Below are 19,693 nucleotides of genomic sequence, written 5' to 3'. Positions count from 1 at the left end.
TTCAAGTTAACTAATAACAGTAATTATTGGAAGGATAATGCAAATGCAAAAAAGCAACATGCACTTAGTATTTAAGCAAAATAGCAATAAGCAAAAATAATAAGAGTTTGTGATACCCTGCACATGTACAATAATTCCGCATTTCAGAATTACTAGTTTTGAGACATAAGTGTACAATATAGCATCATAGTAAAACATTTACAGGCAGGAATTCATTGAGGGCATGTTAGGTTTGGTCCAGGGCCAAGGTTCATTATTAGCTCATGGTATTTGTAGTAACAGTTTTCCAGTCAAGTTTTTTCCTCGAGGACTCTCTTAACAAACCTTTTTTATCCAATTCCATCGAGCTGCCCATGTGAAAGAAGATGAGCCATGTATTGCTGTCATCACAGAAGATTAGACAGTTAACACCAAGAAATTTTCTTGATAGGAACATACGGGAGTATCAAACAAGAAGAGCGTTCAATGAACTTCATAGAGTTTTTAGCAATCATACAGTTCTACCACAGATATGTCATACCCACAAAACATTACTCCCTCCATTTTTTTAAATGCATAGAGTATATAAGCCAACTTACAGCATGGTAAGCATATGGTGATTTCCCCTGTCGCTCAAAATGTTTAGCCATAATGCAAAACTCTATTGGCCCCCAATCCTCCACCTCAAAGCAATTGCCAAGCGCGGCTTTGTATAACTGCAAAACAAATTTCGCATTTATCAGATAATGAAGCCTTAAAAATACACAAGTTCTCAGATGGAGAGGGACTCGACATTTATCAGTTCTAACCTTTGCAGTGTCTGTTAGCATTTCTGTTCCTGCAGGATAAGATGCATAGAATTGATCACCTCTGGAATACCCAGCTCTCGTGCTTCAACACCAAGAACAGAGAAATCATTATTATTCCTCATCAAATCATCAAAGCTCATCCCACAAAAATAAACCAACATATAATATTTACGTGTTGTTGGTATAAGCATAACTCAATACTGCCGCAAAACAATAAAATCCACCATAGGAGACCAGCCGTCGAAATTTCTGAATCTTCAATATTTCATAGCAAGCATCATATACTCTCATCATATGTCCACTGCTTCGCCCAATTGCAAATGCCGAAAAAGATAAAAGAAAGCAGCATATGTTAGCATCATTAAGTACAGTAACCAAGCCTTATTGAAACTATGCCAATAAACTACTAGAGCATAAAATTACAATACCAGTATTACTTATGTATATCTCAAGAACCCTTCAAAATTGGCAAAGCAACGAATAAATCATAATTATTGACGGCCATTGCAATTGATCAGAGATGGGACTAGGGCCAAACAATGACGGATTCAGGAATTCCCGGATGGTGGGTTACAATTAATTATCAACCACCTGTCATGAATTCATTTATTTTTTTTCCAAAGCTCGTTCATAATTGATTTCATTCCAAAAGTTTTTTGAAAAATTCATATAACCCGAAAGTTCAATATTACAATCAAATAGTACGGAGGAGTAAGAAATCCATATTAAAACCAAACAAAGAGTACTAGAAAACTATTACTGGTACAATTGTTGGCGATGGGTTTTCATGTTTAAAACTGACATTAACAACTAATCTGAAAAAAGCATCAATTAAGTTTCAACTATTCAATTTCATAGTTGAATCCTAACACTACAGGGTGGTGCAATACACTAGCAACCAAAGTTGATTCAATTATCTCGAAAAAATCACATAATTTTAGGGATATGTGATTCAATTAGGCTCATGGTTTTGTTTTCATAATGTTAGTATTTAGAAGCAATAGTTGAGACTTTCAAACCCTACACTTATACACTGGCAATTAAATATAAACCTTAGATTGTGAAATTGATTACAAAAAGAAACAACTTACCACAGATGCTGCTTCAATGATGGAGAACGTCAAGTGCGATGCGAGTGCGCTTCAATGGAGAGCTGAAAGTCGGAAAGAGAGGAGGAGGAGAAAGGGTTATGTGAGTCCATTTTTTTCTTTATACTACCTTCAATTTACTCCGCAACAATTTCTTGTTTGGTGGTTCAATTTACTCTCAACAAACTCTTTTTTTTTTTTTTTTTTTTTTTTTTTTTTTGGATAGTAATTGATCAATATACCCTTACTTTTTTTTTAAAACACACCTTTATCAAATTACAAATATGATTTCATTAGATGAAACCTCAATCTTAATTAATTAAACAGAATTTTCACTAAATACCCTTGAGTTATTTTTTTATTCACCAAATACCCACCAAAACTTTTAAATTCACCAAATACTCCTGAGTTTAACAAAAATGTGAAACTCAAGTGTATATAGTGAATTTGAAAATTTGCATGGGTATATGGTGAATAAAAAAATGACTCAAGGACATTTGGTGAAATTTCCGTTAATTAAACTCTCATCCCATTTAATTTTCTCTCTCCTCCTCCAACCCCCTTTACATGGTGGCTTCATGGTGTTACGAGCGGCGGGAGTTGTAGATCGGCGGCGTCGTGGATTTGGTTTCGTCGGTTTGATTCGTGGGTTGCAGATCGGCGACGGTAGTGGGTTTGATTTGTGGGTTGTAGATTGGTGGTTTGGTTTCGTGGGTTGTAGATTGGTGGTTTGGTTTCGTGGGTTTGATTCATGGGTTTCAGATTAGTGGCGGTTGTGGGTTTGGTTTCGTGGGTTTGATTCGCGGTTGCAAGTCGGCTGTTTGGTTCGGGGTGGTGGTAGTGGGGTGGTTGGGTTCGTGGGTTGCTGGGTGCGTGGGGTGGTGGTGCTAGGTCGACGGGTTGCAGGTTGCGTGGGGTGGTCATGGTGCACTGGCGGTGCTGGGTTTAGTACTGGGTGGTGGTGGGTAGATTCGGTGATGCTGGGTGGTGGTGGTCGGTGGTTTATGTGATGCTTGGTGATGTTGATGGTGGTGGGTTATTTAATTTAATTAAGGTTGAATTTGTTTTTTTCTTTTTTTTTGGTTGGATTACTAGTTAAGCACATACCCTTATTTTTCCATAATCATGTTTTCAATCTTTTGCCTTGGTTTCCGCAAACATGTTCTTTGTTGAGACTAAATTGAACCAGAGGTAGTATTAGACAGAGCAATTCAATGAGATAGAGGCCTTGGAGTTCTTTCAAAAAAAAAAAAAAGATGGAGGCGTTGGAGTTAGAGCAACTATGCACGTAGATAAATGTCAAAGTGTGGGGTTCAATACTCCCAACAACCATTTTTGTTAGATTTTTTTTGTAGTAGGAAAACTAGTTTTTGGCTCGGGCGCTACCCCGGGTCATTGTTTGTATATAAAAATACTATATTAAAAAAGTAAAATATATTGGTGGTTTTATAAAAACAATATCGACCATTTGTTAATTTGTTATTTAATATGAAGTAAGCTAAATGTTATATCATATCAATTTGTTTTACTTGTTAAAGGGATATTTTTTCTAGCTATATATCACAAAAAATGTTATATCGTATCAATTTGTTTTACTTGTTAAAGGGATTTCTTTTTTCAGCTACATATCATTAGAATTCCGTCCAGTAACAAATTTCGTAGTTAAAAGAAAAAACCTTAATTTAAATTTGGGTTACACATTTTAATACTACATACTTAAATATAAGTATATAACATATACTTAAGGTTGAGTAATTGAAAGAAATGAAATTAATTTTATAATCATATTGTTGTCAAAATACACACATATAAGTTGGCAATTAAAATATTTGAATCTATGAACATAACTCTTTTAAATACAACTTTATTATCATGAGATTTGTTGTTGGAGTGATGGTTAAATTTTAAATTTAATAAAGATGAGGTCATGAGTTCAAATACTATTGTTAACAAATTATTATTTTTTGTGTGGAAACATTGATGATTGGTAATAGTAGGTGACATGGAAACACGTGGCGATAATGACAACACGTGGCAAGATTATAATGCTTGCCTTTGAGTTTTAATATATATATATATATTGATTGATTGATATTGATTTAGTCCCTTTTAAGCAATTTTTTTTTACCTAGTCAAAAAGAAAATACAAGAATTGTTTATCAAGGGGTGTATATGTAAATTACATTTAACTTTTGTTAATTGTTGTTTTCTCTCTCCTCCTTTAACCTTTTGGTATTTTCTTATATTCTCTCTCTCATCCTTCAACCTTTGTTGTGTTCTCTCTCCTCTTTCAACCTTCAATTTTAATGGTATAAAGTACACTTATAGACACAGATATTTTATGAGTGTCATATATTAAATTAAATAAATTATTTTGGGTTAAATCATGATAATAATCCATATTAATTATTTTTGGTCTACCCAAATAAATAATCCGAATTAATCAAATACAATTCAAGTTATATAATAAATTAAATGGACCAGGTTAAAAAAACTTCTAAGTCATAAAATGGGCTACGCCCAAACCTATTAAGTCTACACAAGGGGTTCAAAAAAAATTACACACATGCCAAGTTTAAAGTAGTGCAAAAAGAATGTTCAAGAATAATTTATGTCATTCCTAAGGGTGAGGAAGTTGTTAGTGAAACAGAAATCCACCGAAGCAAGTGAAGAAATCCTCACCTAATACCGGAGGTTTTAATTGTCTTTAACCCTGTTACCGAAGACATTTCCTATGATTGTCGAAAGTTTGAAAAAGATGACATCTTGTGTAAGCATATCATTAGAGTTTGGGATCAACATAGGGTGAAAGAAATTCCATCAAAATATGTACTTGATCGTTGGCGGAAGGACATTCTCCGGAGGCACACATAGCTCAAAGTGGCTTATCACAATCCTACCTAAACCAAAGAATGCAAATGTTGGAACAAGCTGATCCCAAATCTTGAGGCTTTGTTTGACGAAACTTCTGTCGTGGATGATGATACAATTGAGGCGGTTCGCACAGCAGCGTCAAAGATTCGTGCAAAGGTAAGGGAATGTCGTGCAAAACACTTGGCAAAGAATTCTCAGCATTCTTGTGTTCATAAATTGGATAATCTAATCCCTAACTAGGTAGTACTCCAATGTCTGTGTCAAAGGCACATCATGTACCAGTGTCGGAAAGCAGAACTCACCAAAACAGTACTCACAGGGAAGGGCCTATAACTCAAGATTTGTAATTTACTTTGGTTAGGTGATTCATGTAGTGATTCAGATTCATTTACTAGGTTAAAAAGCAAATTGATGATTACTTAAAGGAAACCACAAATACATATAAATATTCAGATGGTATTACGATCAAAAACCTTTTTTTTCCTGATTTACGATCAATTTTAAACACAAGTTGGGAATAATTTGAGTTATATTACTATTCTAGAGGCTAATACTCCAACGTTCTACCCCAAATATCAACTTTTACCTCCCCTTTTATCCCTCATCCAAACAACAGAAGTTGGATTTCTTCCTCTCTCCACTCACCTTCCCTTCCTTCCTTATCCCTACCCTTTATTTCCTATGTTGCTATCCAAACATGATGTCAACTGACTCAGTTATCTATTTTCAGAATGAAAGCAAAGCTCATTCAGATAATGCAACATAGGTCAAAGCCAACAATTTTATAAATGTATCTAAACACTCATAAGATTCATTTCAGCTGTTGAGAATCTGCTAATTAATTGACTCTCTAAGTACCTGTATAATCAGTCACAAGGTTACAAGCTACAACCTCAAATTAAAGAACAATACTGCATTTCTTCCGGTAAGCTGATTATAATAGGTTTTTACTTACACATCATAGTATCGAATCAGGGGAAAACCAATCAATGATACCCTCAGTTCCTCACTCAGGTAATCGCCTACTACTGTATATAAGCTGGAATTTATCAATTAATATTCTAATTTTCTTGTTAAATTAGCCTGTAGAACTCTGTGAAAAATGGGTTACTAAGCGATTTGATAAACTAAGTGTTAATGTAGTAAAAGATACTCTCTTATCAGTAAGCCAGTAATTTGAAATATTGAACCGGTAATTACCTTAGCTTCATTTCTTTATAATAGTTTGATGTCAAAGTTATAACACTCAAAAGGCAAAGTCACTTTACTAAAGAAAATTGTGAGGAAGCTCAAGAAGATTTGGAACTAAAAGCCAAAATTAGAAGCCAAAACTTAAAGCTAAAACTCATTAAAACTAGAGATTGATCAACTAAAGTCATCATTAGAAACTTCTGAACTTAGATACGAGGAAAAGGGTATATTCAGAGGACATTACAATTAGAAATGCATATGATCAATGATGGGGGAGCAATAGACCAATATGGGTATTCTTAAAAATTCATGGAATTTTAAGAAAACCTACACTATCTTTTAGTTATTATTAACTATTAGGATTTTTGCCTATGGGTTTTACCTTTCACTTGAAAGAATTTTTCCTATTTTTAGACTTTAAGTGTTTTAGACATTAGGATATTTATTTATTTAATTCATTTATGTTAGGATAGATTTAGTAGTTGATTAAAATCTGATTAGTAGATATATTAGGATTAGGATTCCTATTATTTTATCTTATTTTAGGATATAATTATTAGTTTCCTATCTTATCTTTGTACGATTTGTCACCCTATAAATATGGGTGTACATCAATAGTAGTTTAAGAATAAGAGAGAATTGTTATGGGAATTAATTCTTTGAGCGTTGCTAGTTTGATTGTTAATAAAAAACATCACTTGTTGCGACTTGTGGTCATCTTCTAGTTGCCACTAGGAAGAGACCCTCTATTCCTGCGAGAATAAGAGTACTATCCTTTTAATTTTCCTGTAATTTCTTTAGTTCTAATTAAAATCCGAAAATCTAATGTTATTATATAGCTTGCGACCCTTGTGAGAGTCTTAAGAGATCCACATCATAATGGTATCAGATTTTCAGGTTTTGTGAGTCCTTTTGGCACTTACACGATCTTGGTGTGATGGTTTCGTTATCATGTTTCAAGATTTGACAAAATTCGAGGCGAATTTCGTTTGAAGAAGGGGAGTATGATGCGGGAGCAATAAACCAATATGGGCAATTGTAGGAAATATTTCAAGCATTATCCCTAGCTTGAACCCCACTGTGATCATACACTTAAGTACGGTGGCGTCCAAAGGGAAAGAAGATAGAGCAAAAGAGTCGCCAACAAGTTTTAGGAACTTGTAAACCGTTCACGAGGTGAAGGTTACACCCCTTGATGATCCACGAGATCGTCAACTCCAATAGGTCTGGAACCATGACTGGTAGTTCGGGGATGAAGGTATGAATCAAACCTAAAAGAGATTGAACCTGCCCTAATAATAGGTCTCTACTTTATTCTGATCGTATTTATGTGCGCTTTCTGACTAACATACAATCAATAGGATTAACCCTAAACCTGTTTATCTATGTTGGTTGAATATTAATGCACAAACAAAACTATTATTGGCGATCACTTGAATTATAATCAAATTAACCCTAAACAAGATTATTAATTATCTTATTAAGCGTGATTACAAGTACAAACTCACCTCAAATCCATTTTTTTAAAAGAAGAGAGAAAAAAATATTGAGAATTTAAAAACTCCCTCGAAAAAAGGGCGAAACTCCTTGAAAGAAAGTTTGATCTCTGTCTCGAACGACTGCGCTACGCTCGATCCTTGACCGAGCGTGGATCTCCGGCTATGGCTGACAAATTGGCTATGCAATACTCTTCTCTTCGACTGGAAGAGGAAGATGGTGACCTTATTGATGTGGGTGATATCGAGTGTTCCAAATCGAATGACAAAATTGATCTACTACTTGTGTGAAGGTTGTGTACGGAGCGTCCGTATAACGTAGAAGCATTTAAGCGGACAATGTTGAAGGTCTGGGCTCCCTCACACGATTTAATTATTAGGGTAATTAGCCCTAATCTCTATGCTTTTCAATTTTTTCATTGGAGGGATAAGGAGAAGGTGTTGAAGGGGATGCCGTGGTGTTGGGAAAATAATTTGATTATCCTGTTGGAGATTGATGGCAATGAACAGCCGGATAAGGTGAAGCTTACCCACTCGCCATTCTGGGTGAGGGTGTTAAACTTACCCTTTAATTGCAGGACTGATGCATATGCAAAAGCCCTAACATCGAATTTGGGGGAATTCATGGAATTGCAGGAAGACAGATTAGGATTGAATAGATATCAAAGGGTGCGAGTTATGGTTGATGTGGAGAAACCGTTAAGAAGATATCAGTGGATGAAGGATAAGAAAGGGGAGAAAGTGAAAGTAGAGTTCAAATACGAGAGGCTTCCTTACTTTTGCTTTGCGTGTGGTACAATTGGCCACTCGGAAAGAGACTTTGTGGCTGTTTCTGAAGATGAAAAATCGAGAAAATTGGGATGGGGGACTTTCTTGAAAGCTTCGCCGAGGAGGGGTTTTAGCAAGATGGATGATGAGGTAGCACAAATTACCCAAAGCAAACGCCAACTATTTGTTTCTAGGGACAAAGATGAGCGGAGGGAGGTTTCTAGTGATAAGGAGGTGAATGGGGATGGTGATACTTTATTTTTGCAGGGAATGTCTGATGGAAAGGATTCTTTGGGATTGGTGGCAAAGGAGTGTAATGTGGGGTTAAATAATAAAATTATATCTGTTAAAGCTAACTCCGCTGTGGTGGGCACTAATTTGGATATTGACACTTTAAATGTAGTGAGTGGAGAATTTGTGTGTGGTATAGTGGGGCATCATAGTACTCAAAAGTCAGACTTGTGTTCCCCAAATAGGATTGATCAGGACACTCCTATGTGTTCTTTGCCTCTACAAAATTTATCTTTCTCGGTGGGGAAGGATAGTGCTTTGGGTCAAAACTGTCAGAAGAGATATGTTGTTCGAAAATCTGGAAAGTAGGGGAAACAGGGGAGTGGAACGGCTGGACAAATGGGACAATGTACTGGTGGGGGATGCGATGGAGGAGGATACAGAAAATATTTATGAAGTTTCGGGAGAGGGAAAGAGGAAAGTTGTAGTGCAATCTGATGGGAGGGGTATGGGGGAGGAGGGGGATGGTGTGAAAAAATTGAAAAGCTCTCATGTTGCCTCGGGTTGGGTGAATTCGACTCAAGTAGCGGTGGTTGGTGTTGACCAACACCGCGAAGGACAATGAAAATACTAGCTTGGAACTGCAATGAGCTTGGCAACCCATTGACAGTGAGAGCCCTCCAGGACTGGTGTTGGAGGGATAGGCCGGAGTTGGTTTTTGTTTCGGAGTCTAAAATTGATGCACATCGCTTGGAGCTTATTCGTAATCGTTGTGGTTTTGTAAATGGTTTATGTTTGAGTAGTAATGGGAGGTCAGGAGGTTTAGGTTTATGGTGGAGAGAGCTTAATGTTTCGGTGTGTTCCTTCTCGGATCATCATATCGAAGTTAATGTGTGTAATAGTGAGAATACCCCTATTTGGAAGGTCGTGGGAGTGTATGGGTGGGCTGCTGCGGAGTGCAAATATAAGACGTGGGATTTATTGAGAAATTTGAAAAGGGTATCGACGATTCCTATGCTTTGCTTTGGTGATTTCAATGAAATCCTTGGAATGAATGAGAAGAGTGGTGGTGTGGTGCGGGATGGGAGATTGATGGATGCTTTTAGAAGTGCGTTAGATGATTGTGGCTTTAGGGACCTTGGTTTCAAAGGCAACATCTACACTTGGCAGAGGGGAAATAATATTGAGGTGCTCTGAGGGAGAGGTTGGATAGGTTTGTGGCTGACTCGGGTTGGTGCTCGTTGTTCCAATGTTCGGAGGTGCTGCACTTACCAATGTGTCATTCGGACCATGCCCCTATTCTGCTCAAATATGGGGAAAGCAATGAGATCGATAGAAGGAAAAAATTATTCAGATTTGAGGCACTATGGTTATCTAGTGAAGAATGTCACAAGGTAGTTGATGAGGCATGGGATGCCGGGGTGAATTCTGCCATGTCTGACCGTATTTTGGGGCTGGAGGAACGACTCTCGGCGTGGGCTGATCGGACTTTTGGGAGTTTGAAGAAAAAAATTAAAAAAGCCGAAGATAAATTGCGGGGTTTGCAGGGTGGCAGAATGGATTCAAGCATATTACAACAATGTCATGTTGTTAGTAGTGAGTTATCTGAATTTCGTTGTATGGAGGAATCCTACTGGTTTGCTAGATCAAGGGCTAATGAGTTGCGTGACGGAGACAAAAATACGAAGTATTTTCATCATAAAGCAAGTCAGAGGAGGAAGAAAAATACCATTATGGGGCTTTTTGATGAGGATGGGGTTTGGCAGACTTCGATGCCCTCGATGGATGGGATCATTGCTCGCTATTTTGATAGCCTTTTCACTTCTGATCAACCGGTGGAGTTTGAGGCTGCATTGGGGGGTATTGATACCCTTGTTTCGGAAGAGATGAATTTAGAGCTTGACAAAGAGCCGACGGGAGAAGAAATTAAAAATGCACTCTTTCAAATGCATCCAAATAAGGCGCCGAGTCCGGATGGGCTTCATGCTCTATTTTTCCAAAAAATTCTGGAATATCGTGGGAGGTGATGTGATCGGGTTCGTGAAGGCTTGGTGGCGTGGTGAGTTGGATTTAGTAAGGGTTAATCAAACTTGCATCGTTCTTATTCCTAAATGTGATGACCCAAAATATATGACCGAGTTTAGGCCTATTATTTTGTGTAATGTGTTGTACAAAATCATTTCTAAAACCCTTGCAAATAAATTAAAACCCATGCTTGGTTCGATTATCTCAAAAAATCAGAGTGCTTTTGTTCCTAATAGGCTTAGTTCGGATAATGCTTTGGTTGCTTTTGAAATATTTCACTCCATGAAGAGAAAAGGCGAAGGTAGTGATGGTTCGGTTGCTCTTAAACTCGACATGAGTAAGGCCTGTGATAGGGTAGAGTGGCGTTTCTTGGAGAAAGTGATGCTTAGAATGGGATTCCGAATAGCTTGGGTGGAGAGGATTATGAAGTTCTTGGAGAGTGTCTCGTTTTCTTTCAAGTATAATGGTGCAATTTCTGGTTCCTTGGTTCCAATAAGGGGTCTTTATTAGGGGGATCCGATTTCTCCATATCTGTTTCTTATTTGTGATGAGGCTTTCTCTACTCTCCTCTCAAAGGCGGCTAGGGAAAATGTGATACATGGGGCTCGAGTCTGTCGAAGGGCTCCAAGAGTGTCTCATTTATTTTTTTTGCTGATGACAGTATTCTATTTGCGAAAGCTACTTTGCAAGAATGTTCTAAAATTGTATTAGTATCTATGAAAGAGCATCGGGTCAGAAAGTTAATTTAAGCAAGGAAGAGGTGGCTTTTAGCAAATGTGTGTCTGCAGAAAGGAGAAGTGCTATAGGTGTGACCCTTGGTGTTAGAGAGGTGGATAGGCATGAAAAATACTTAGGTTTACCGACGATTATTGGTAAATAAAAAAAAGTTATTTTTGCATGCTTAAAGGAGCGTATTTGGAAGAAACTACAAGGATGGAAAGAAAAGTTGTTATCTCGCCCGGGGAAGGAAATCTTGATCAAAGCGGTGGCCCAAGCTATCCCAACATACATGATGAGTATCTTCAAAATTCCCGATGGGTTGATTGATGAAATTCACTCTTTGCTAGCCAAGTTTTGGTGGGGCTCGAATGGGGCGGAAAGGAAGATGCATTGGCATAAGTGGGATGATCTTTGCTTACCGAAGTCAAAAGGAGGCATGGAGTTTAGGGATCTACGGGTCTTTAACCATGCTTTATTAGATAAGCAAGGTTGGCGCTTGATTAATGATGATACTTCGCTGCTACATTGCATTTTGAAAGCAAGATATTTCAAGCATTCTGATTTTATTGAGGCACGATGGGGTTTTGATCCTTGATATAGTTGGAGGAGCATTTGGGGTGCAAAGAACTTATTGCTTGATGGTTTACGACGGCGGGTTGGTGATGGCTCGCTCATTAAAGTGTGGGAAGAGGCATGGCTGCTTGGGTCGGGTTCTCCTGGTGTTCCCTTGCCTATTGGTGAAAGCAACCCGAACTTGAAGGTTAGTGATCTAATTGATAGTTCTGCAAATTCCTGGGATGATTCGATGCTTGTGTCGAATTTTAGTGCATCGGACAGGTTAGCTATCCTGGATATCCCTCTCCCTCATACCACTCTATGGGATACTCAATTTTGGTGGCCGTCTAAAGATGGAGTGTATTCTGTTAAGTGGCTATTGGTTGGGTCGGCTTGGCAGGTTAAGAGCTTGGGATTTATTCCATGGGGATAACACAAACTCTTTGTGGAAAACTATTTGGAGTGTGGGAGGTCCTCCTAAACTCAATCATTTTTTATGGAGTGCGTGCAAGGGCTCTTTAGTTGTTATGGGGGAGTTGTATAGGCGCCACATTAGAGACTCTAAACGGTGTTCTGTTTGTGGTGGTGAAGAGGAATCATTTATACATTCTCTTTTTGAGTGTACTTATGCTTTGAGAGTGTGGGATAACAGTGAGTTTGGAGAGCTTATTATGGATGCACCATCAAGCTCCTTTGCGGATAGATTGTTGTGGATGTCGAGCAAGCTGAAGAAGGAGAGGCTGAGCGTTTTTGCGTCTTTATCATGGGCAATCTGGCATTGCAGGAACACACACATCTTTCAGGGGCCTGCTGGTATTGATGCTGTGAGGATGGGGATTGGTTTCGTGAAGCTATTCTTTGATTATTGTGCCTATAACGCAAAGGTTTTGCCTACACGTATTAGGGCAGCTCCTATTTTTCGTATTTCATGGTCTCCTCCTCCCAGTGGTCGTGTAAAGATTAATGTAGATGCCCACATTCAGTAGGGTGGTGGCACCAGATTTGGTGTTGTGATTAGAGGACCTGATGGACAACTTTTAGTGGCCGCTATTAAGCATATTGAAGCTCGTTGGAGCCCTGATATGGCTGAAGCAGGGGCTGCTCGGTTTGGGGTGGAGCTTGGCAGAAGGATGGGGTTTGATGAGGTGATTTTGGAATGTGATGCACTGCAAGTGACTCGGGCAATTCAGTCGAGAAAGAAGGGTGCTGCTCCTATATTCATACTCTTTGATGATATTTTGAGGATGAGTAATTTATTTAGTTTCTTTCAATGTAAACATGTGAAACGAGGTGGGAATTCCTTAGCTCATTTAGTTGCACGATGGGCTACGAATCCTAATTCGGAAGTTGTTTGTACGAACTCTTTTACCCAAAGCCTTCATACTTTGGCGGAGATTGATTTAATTTAATCATGCTTACTTGGCTTCAAAAAAAAAAGAAAAAAAAAACAAGTCCAAATTCCCTTTAAACATGCATAAAAGGTGTGATCAAGCAATAACAATAAATATCAAGAAACATAATAATAAGTATAATAATAATAATCATAATTATCATAATTATCATAATTAAAATGATCATGTTAACAATAAAAACATAATATTAATAGCAAGATCCTAGGCATGATACTAACAAGATTAATAACAAACCTTAGCATGTCACTAAGCATCAAAATCAAAGCTTTAACCCTAACATGATACTAAAATGAATATTAGGAAAGAAAATAGGAAGTATCGCAGGAATCAAAATTATCATATTTGATATTAGAAATTATTCTAAACATGATACTAGGAAGATCAAAACACCCTAACATGACACTAGGAATCATAATAACAACCTAGACATGATTTCTATATTATAATATCAATAAATCAATTAAATCACTTACTTGAATGCCTCGTATCACTTTCTAATAACAAAATACACACGTTAGTAACTTCAAGGAAAATAATAAAATCAAACAATTAAATTAAATAATTGAAAGAGAGATTTGGGACCAAACCCTCAGAAATTAAACCTTTCACGCCTAGGGCGAAGGCAACTTCGAACTATGCTAGGTGTGTCTAGTGCTAATGTATGAGGAATTGTGTTTGTAAAAAAATAGAATAGAAAGAGGGAGAAAATCAAGAAATTCTTGATGAGAGTTGGTGATTGAAAAAGGGGAGATATGATCTCTATTTATAGAGAAAAAAAAGAGGGTCGAAGAATAAGAAAAGAATTCGAATTCGAATCGAAATAAACTCGATGGACAGCAGTTTTTGCGGATTTTGTTTTTATCATATCTTTTGATCCAAAAGTTAAAATAAGACATATAATATGTCGTTGGAAAGCTCTTGAAGTCTTCTTTCCAATCCAATTAGAATCAAATAAAAATCTTATGTAGATAAAAATATATGGCCGAAATAGTGGAACAGTGTCAGTTCTGGATAGAGTTTTGTATCTCATTCATATCTTTTTCGTTATAACTCGGATTTAATATTATAATGTATCATTGGAAAGATAATTTCAAAATCTATCCAACCATATAAAATTTGGACACAGATTATGAGGAAAGAAAATAAAATCTGACTGTCTTTGAACATCTTTAAATTCGAATAGAATTAGGATTTAAGAAAAAGAAAAGTTTTAAAAAAGGAAAGTTTTTATTTAACTCAAATTCTTTAATCTTATCTTTTCAAAAAGGATCATTAAGATCTTTTAGAAACTTATAGAAGCTTTTAATTAATCCTAATTAGTTTAGGAATAGGATTAGACCTTTGGACCCTCCACATGATCATTGGGTCGTAGGTAAAATCCGGCTTGGGCCCAGTTTAGTATTTTGGCCATAACTTCCTCATTATTCATCGGAATTGGGATTATAATATATTGTTTGAAAGGTCTTTTCAAAACACATCCAACTAAACTATTATTGGACCCTTATCATGGACCAAACTAAACTGTAATGCACGTTTTCATAAATAAGGTAAGAAAAGCAATATTTTCAAAAACAGAAAGAAGAGATATTTTAATAAAAACATCCTCATCACTAGACTTTTCACACTTTCGCTTCGTTCGATAATCAAATGAAATGAAAGGTATTCATCACTGGGTTTGGTTTGGGGAGACACATTTGGGTGTCTACAATATTCTTGAAAATTCATGGAATTTTAAGAAAGCCTACACTATCTTTTAGTTATTATTAATTATTAGGATATTTCCTATGGGTTTTTACCTTTCACTTGAAAGGATTTTTCGTATTTTTAGGCTTTAAGTGTTTTAGCCATTAGGATATTAATTTATTTAATTTATTTATGTTAGGATAGATTTAGTAGTTGGTTAAAATATGATTAGTAGATATATTTGGATTAGGATTCTTAATATTTTATCTTATTTTAGGATATAATTGTTAGTTTCCTATCTTATCTTTGTACGATTTTTCACCCTATAAATATGGGTGTACATCAATAATAGTTTCAGAATAAGAGAGATTTTTTATGGGAATTAATCCTTTGAGCGTTGCTCGTTTGATTGTTAATAAAAAACATCACTTGTTGCGACTTGTGATCATCTTCTAGTTGCGAATAGGAAAAGACCCTCTAATCCTGTGAGAATTAGAGTACAATCCTTTAAATTTTCGTGTAATTTCTTTAGTTCTTATTAAAATTCGAAAATCCAATGTTATTATAGCTTGCTAGCCTTGTGAGAGTCTTGAGAGATCCACATCATAATTTATAATGCGGGAGCAATAGCCCAATATGGGTATTCTTGAAAATTCATGGAATTTTAAGAAAACCTACACTATCTTTTAGTTATTATTAACTATTAGGATTTTTGCCTATGAGTTTTTACCTTTCACTTGAAAGGAATTTTTCTATTTTTAGGCTTTAACTGTTTTAGCCATTAGGATATTTATTTATTTAATTTATTTATGATAGGATAGATTTAGTAGTTGATTAAAATATGATTTGTAGATATATTAGGTTAGGATTCCTAATATTTTATCTTATTTTAGGTTATAATTGTTAGTTTCCTATCTTATCTTTGTACGATTTGTCACCCTAAAAATATGGGTGTACATCAATAATAGTTTAAGAATTTGATAGATTTGTTATGGGAATTAATCCGTTGAGCGTTGCTCGTTTGATTGTTAATAATAAACATCACTTATTGCGACTTGTGATCATCTTCTAGTTGCGACTAAGAAGAGAGCCTCTATTCCTGTGAGAATAAGGGTACTATCCTTTTAATTTTCGTGTAATTTCTTTAGTTCTTATTAAAATCCGAAAATACAATGTTATTGTAGCTTGCGAGCCTTGTGAGAATCTTAAGAGATCCACATCATAATGGTATCAGATTTTTAGGTTTTGTGAGTCCTTTTGGCACTTACACCATCTTGGTGTGTTGGTTTCGTTATCATGTTTCAACATTTGACAAAATTTTGTTGGGGTTTGGTGAGTCTGACTCACTGCGGAAACAAACCCAAAACAATAGCGCACTCGCAATATATAAAACCATAAACATAATAAACTTAATTACAAGATTATGATAATAAGATTACCTTTGGAGCGTGCTTCGCCCGACGGCTTGGGCTCTTACTTGAAAGCTAGCCTCGAAATTACGAAGGCCTCCAACGATGATCCACCCGCAACAACGATCACCGATTGACAAGGGTTGGAACTAGGTCATCATCTAATTCTCCCTAAGTCAAACTAAATTTGTAAACGCTTAACAAACCTTATAGGAGTATAGAGGTAAGCTAAGGGTCGAACCCAAAGGAATAAATCGAAATTATGTTATAGTCTAATGTTAAGCTAAATCGAAGAATTGTCAATGGTTGAGTATGGTAACTAGGATAACAAGAATCAAGAATTCAATCTAATTGCTAAACACTAGGGATATAGGTTCCACATGCAAGCTTAACAATCATGCTAATTGATAGATCACCCAATTGATTCAAACATTGCAAGGGACAAACATTAGTTTCAATCAAAGGAATTCAAGGGTTATATCCTATAAACCAAGCTAGGGTTCACTACGAATGGTTAACAAGGAGAATCACAATCAAATTCAATCAATTAAAGCAATTCCCAAATCAATTGTTCGTGTCATTGAGATTTGCAATGCAATCTAGATTAATCTTATAGGTTGATCACTCCTAGTCTAATTAATCATATGCACAACTATGTCATTCAATTTAATTGCAACAATCAATCAATCAAGGATCATCAACTAGAAAAAATCATCAATCAAGCATGCTTCCCCTTATCCCTTGCAACTAATTTACTCACTAATCATGGTGAAATTTAAATCCAAAACAAATTCAATCTCAAACATATTCATTTCAAGCTAAATCAAAAGGAAATACAATCAACCAACAAATTCTCAAAACTAAATAAAAATCCAAACCAAACATTCAAGCATAAAAGTAAATTGCAATTGAAGTAAATTCAAAGGAAAGAAATCTTACAAACTTTGATTGATATGAAGAAGAATCGGTAACTTGTTTGAAGAAACAATGTTGAATTACAAATCAAATCCAAAGATTACAATCTCTACTTTCTCTCTAACTTCTCTCTAGTTTCTCTCTCTAAAAGCTAAGCAAATGAAATATTATCTAAAAGTTGGCCCTCAAAAGGATTTACAAAGTATTTATAGACAAATAAGAAAAACCGATCGGCCCTCTCCAAGAAGACTCCGCGAGTGCGCAGAAACGGGTACTAAACCCATAAATAACTCCGTGGTCAAACTTGGCAAAACCCGCGCCCGCGGCTCAATGCGCGACGGATGCCCTATTCCAGGCGAAGCAGGGGGTCGCAGTCTCTTTAATCTGGAGCGGCCTCTTTAAGCCGCGGCTAGGGCGCGGAGTGTTCGTGCCCAAAATCACCAAAATAGTGCACTTAACCCGCGTCCGCGACCATGAGAAGAAGAGGAGCGCCCTCTCCAAGCCCTCTCCATGAGGCTTGAAACTCCTTTAATTGGCTCTTTTTGCTCCTCTTGAATCCTTTGCAAAGCTAAGTCTTTAGGCACCTACAAATGAAACCAAAGAGAGAAAATAGAAGAGAAAAAAAGCAATATAAAAGGTAAACATGAAGAAAAGCACATAAAGGAAAGTAAAACACGAAGGAAGAAGAAATAGAGAAACTAAAGGAGAAATGACCAAAATGGTAAAATAAAAGCATGAAAAATATAGTGAAAATATTTTAAAACACTACCCTATGAGTGCCATAAATGACACTCATCAAATTCCCCCAATCTAGACTTTTGCTCGTCCCGAGCAAAACGAAGGCTAAAAAGGAATAAAGAGGGGTTTATTTAGAAAAGAAGAAGAGAGAAGAAGAATATACACTAAGACTCACTAACGTAGGAATCACGGGTGTTTTTAGCTACAAAAAACCCTTTAAACCCCAAAGTCGCCTATGAGGACGAGTGCGGTCTCGTAAGGGTTTCCTAAGAGTTTAACCCACAAATCTTTGAAACAAAATGAGGCAAAACAATTTAAAAAGAAAAGAAAGTAAAACAAAAACTCAAACAAATAGCTCTTGACAAGGACTTTCACAAATGGCCAAATGCAAATGCATGAAAACTTTTCTATATGGAATGGGTATGCATGCTTCAAGATATTCACGGTTTATTGAAACATAAGGTATGCTAAGCGTAGAGAACTAAAGAGGCTCTATCCACTTTCATCCCAACCAATCTAGCCACATTCTCCCTATGGTTTCAAATCTTCCCTTAGTAAGTGTCCCTTTGGTTCCTCGAATGAACCAGAAAAAGAATAGAATTTTAGGGTTTTCTCGACATCTTGACCTTGCATCCCTTTTCCTTAGCTAACTCATAATGCCCTCCCTCGGTATATGACTCAACCACTAGGTCGAAAGGACTTTCCCAAAGGTTGTAATGTAAGGGAAAAAGGTTAGGGGTAGGCTAAAATTTTAAAATTTGGTGGTATCCCTAAAACTAAAGCAAAGAATGGGTCCTTTCATAGAATCACAATCAAGTAGTCACCAAACAAAAACAAACTAACACCCCCAAGCTTATTCAAAGCTATATCCACAAGTATATATACAAAAAGCTTAAACGCTTCTCCCCCAAGCTAAAAGGAAGCATTGTCCTCAATGCTTGAAAAGGGAAAAGAACTTACATCAAAATATTTTTAAATTTTTCTCATTTTCAATTTTTTTTTGATTTATTTTGTATTTTCATTCATAACAAAACAATTTTCCATGCCTCTTACACTTAGGATGGCTTTTACAAATATGCAATTGCATTGTCCTTGCCTTTTGTTTTACTTTGGACGGCTTTTACTTTATTCACTTTCCATTATTCACACAAATATCACAACATAATCTTGCTTTCAAGATAACCAAAAACCCAAACTTCTTCACCACAAACTCCAACAATAATGATCAATTGCTTCAGAAAAAACAATGATGGAAACGTAAATGAAATAAAAGGCTCAAGAACTAAAGATGTGGCTTGAAAAGAAGGGAAAAGGCTCATATGGTTAGCAAGATGGAAAATGTAAGCCCAATGAACTAAAAAGAAATAAAAATCCTAGAAATGAAACATTACCTCCCCGAAAAGATGTCTGTGTCCTCCCTAGTTGGTTCGGTTTCGAGTTTGAGAATTATGAGTCAAGATTCTAGATTAGGTCTGCAATAGTCAAGGATCCATGCCGCTCATGCAAATATATGTTGAAGGCTTGAAAAATAATGAACCTCACATGAATGTAGCAAAAACTCACTAAAGGCGTCAAATCAACCAAAGGAAGCAACTCCTTCTTACCACAAACCCAACAGAATCCGGCTTTAAGGCCCTAAAAGGTCTAAACCGCTACCTTAACATACCCTATCCTAGAGTCAATCGCAAATATTCTCAAAACATGCACACCAATTAAACATAGGAAAGCATACATGCAAAGGCAAAATTCCGAGTTGTAGAATGTCCAAAGAAAAGAGTTTAACAAACAAAAAGAAAAAGA

At 36.4% G+C, this 19,693-nt stretch overlaps 1 protein-coding gene across 2 annotated transcripts; it reads right to left on the bottom strand.

Annotated features, from left to right (window-relative positions):
* Positions 1-79: 79 nt before the first annotated feature.
* On the bottom strand, positions 80-2,061 carry LOC110697746. 2 transcript variants are annotated; one of them, XM_021875126.1, is made up of 6 exons: positions 1,880-2,061; positions 1,217-1,379; positions 961-1,089; positions 789-870; positions 579-695; positions 80-380 (listed from the first exon to the last, which is right to left on the bottom strand). In XM_021875126.1, the coding sequence occupies exons 3-6, from the start codon at positions 1,080-1,082 to the stop codon at positions 330-332; spliced, it is 372 nt and encodes a 123-aa protein (XP_021730818.1). In that variant the 5' UTR covers positions 1,083-1,089; positions 1,217-1,379; positions 1,880-2,061; the 3' UTR covers positions 80-329. The 2 variants fall into 2 exon arrangements, with proteins under 2 accessions (XP_021730818.1, XP_021730817.1); XM_021875125.1 differs by lacking the exon at positions 1,217-1,379 and having other exon boundaries at positions 1,880-2,060.
* Positions 2,062-19,693: the final 17,632 nt, after the last annotated feature.

Source organism: Chenopodium quinoa, unplaced genomic scaffold (genome assembly GCF_001683475.1).
Source record: "Chenopodium quinoa cultivar QQ74 unplaced genomic scaffold, ASM168347v1, whole genome shotgun sequence".
NCBI classification, from domain to species: Eukaryota; Viridiplantae; Streptophyta; class Magnoliopsida; order Caryophyllales; family Amaranthaceae; genus Chenopodium; species Chenopodium quinoa.
This window is presented reverse-complemented; position numbering and strand designations above follow the sequence as displayed.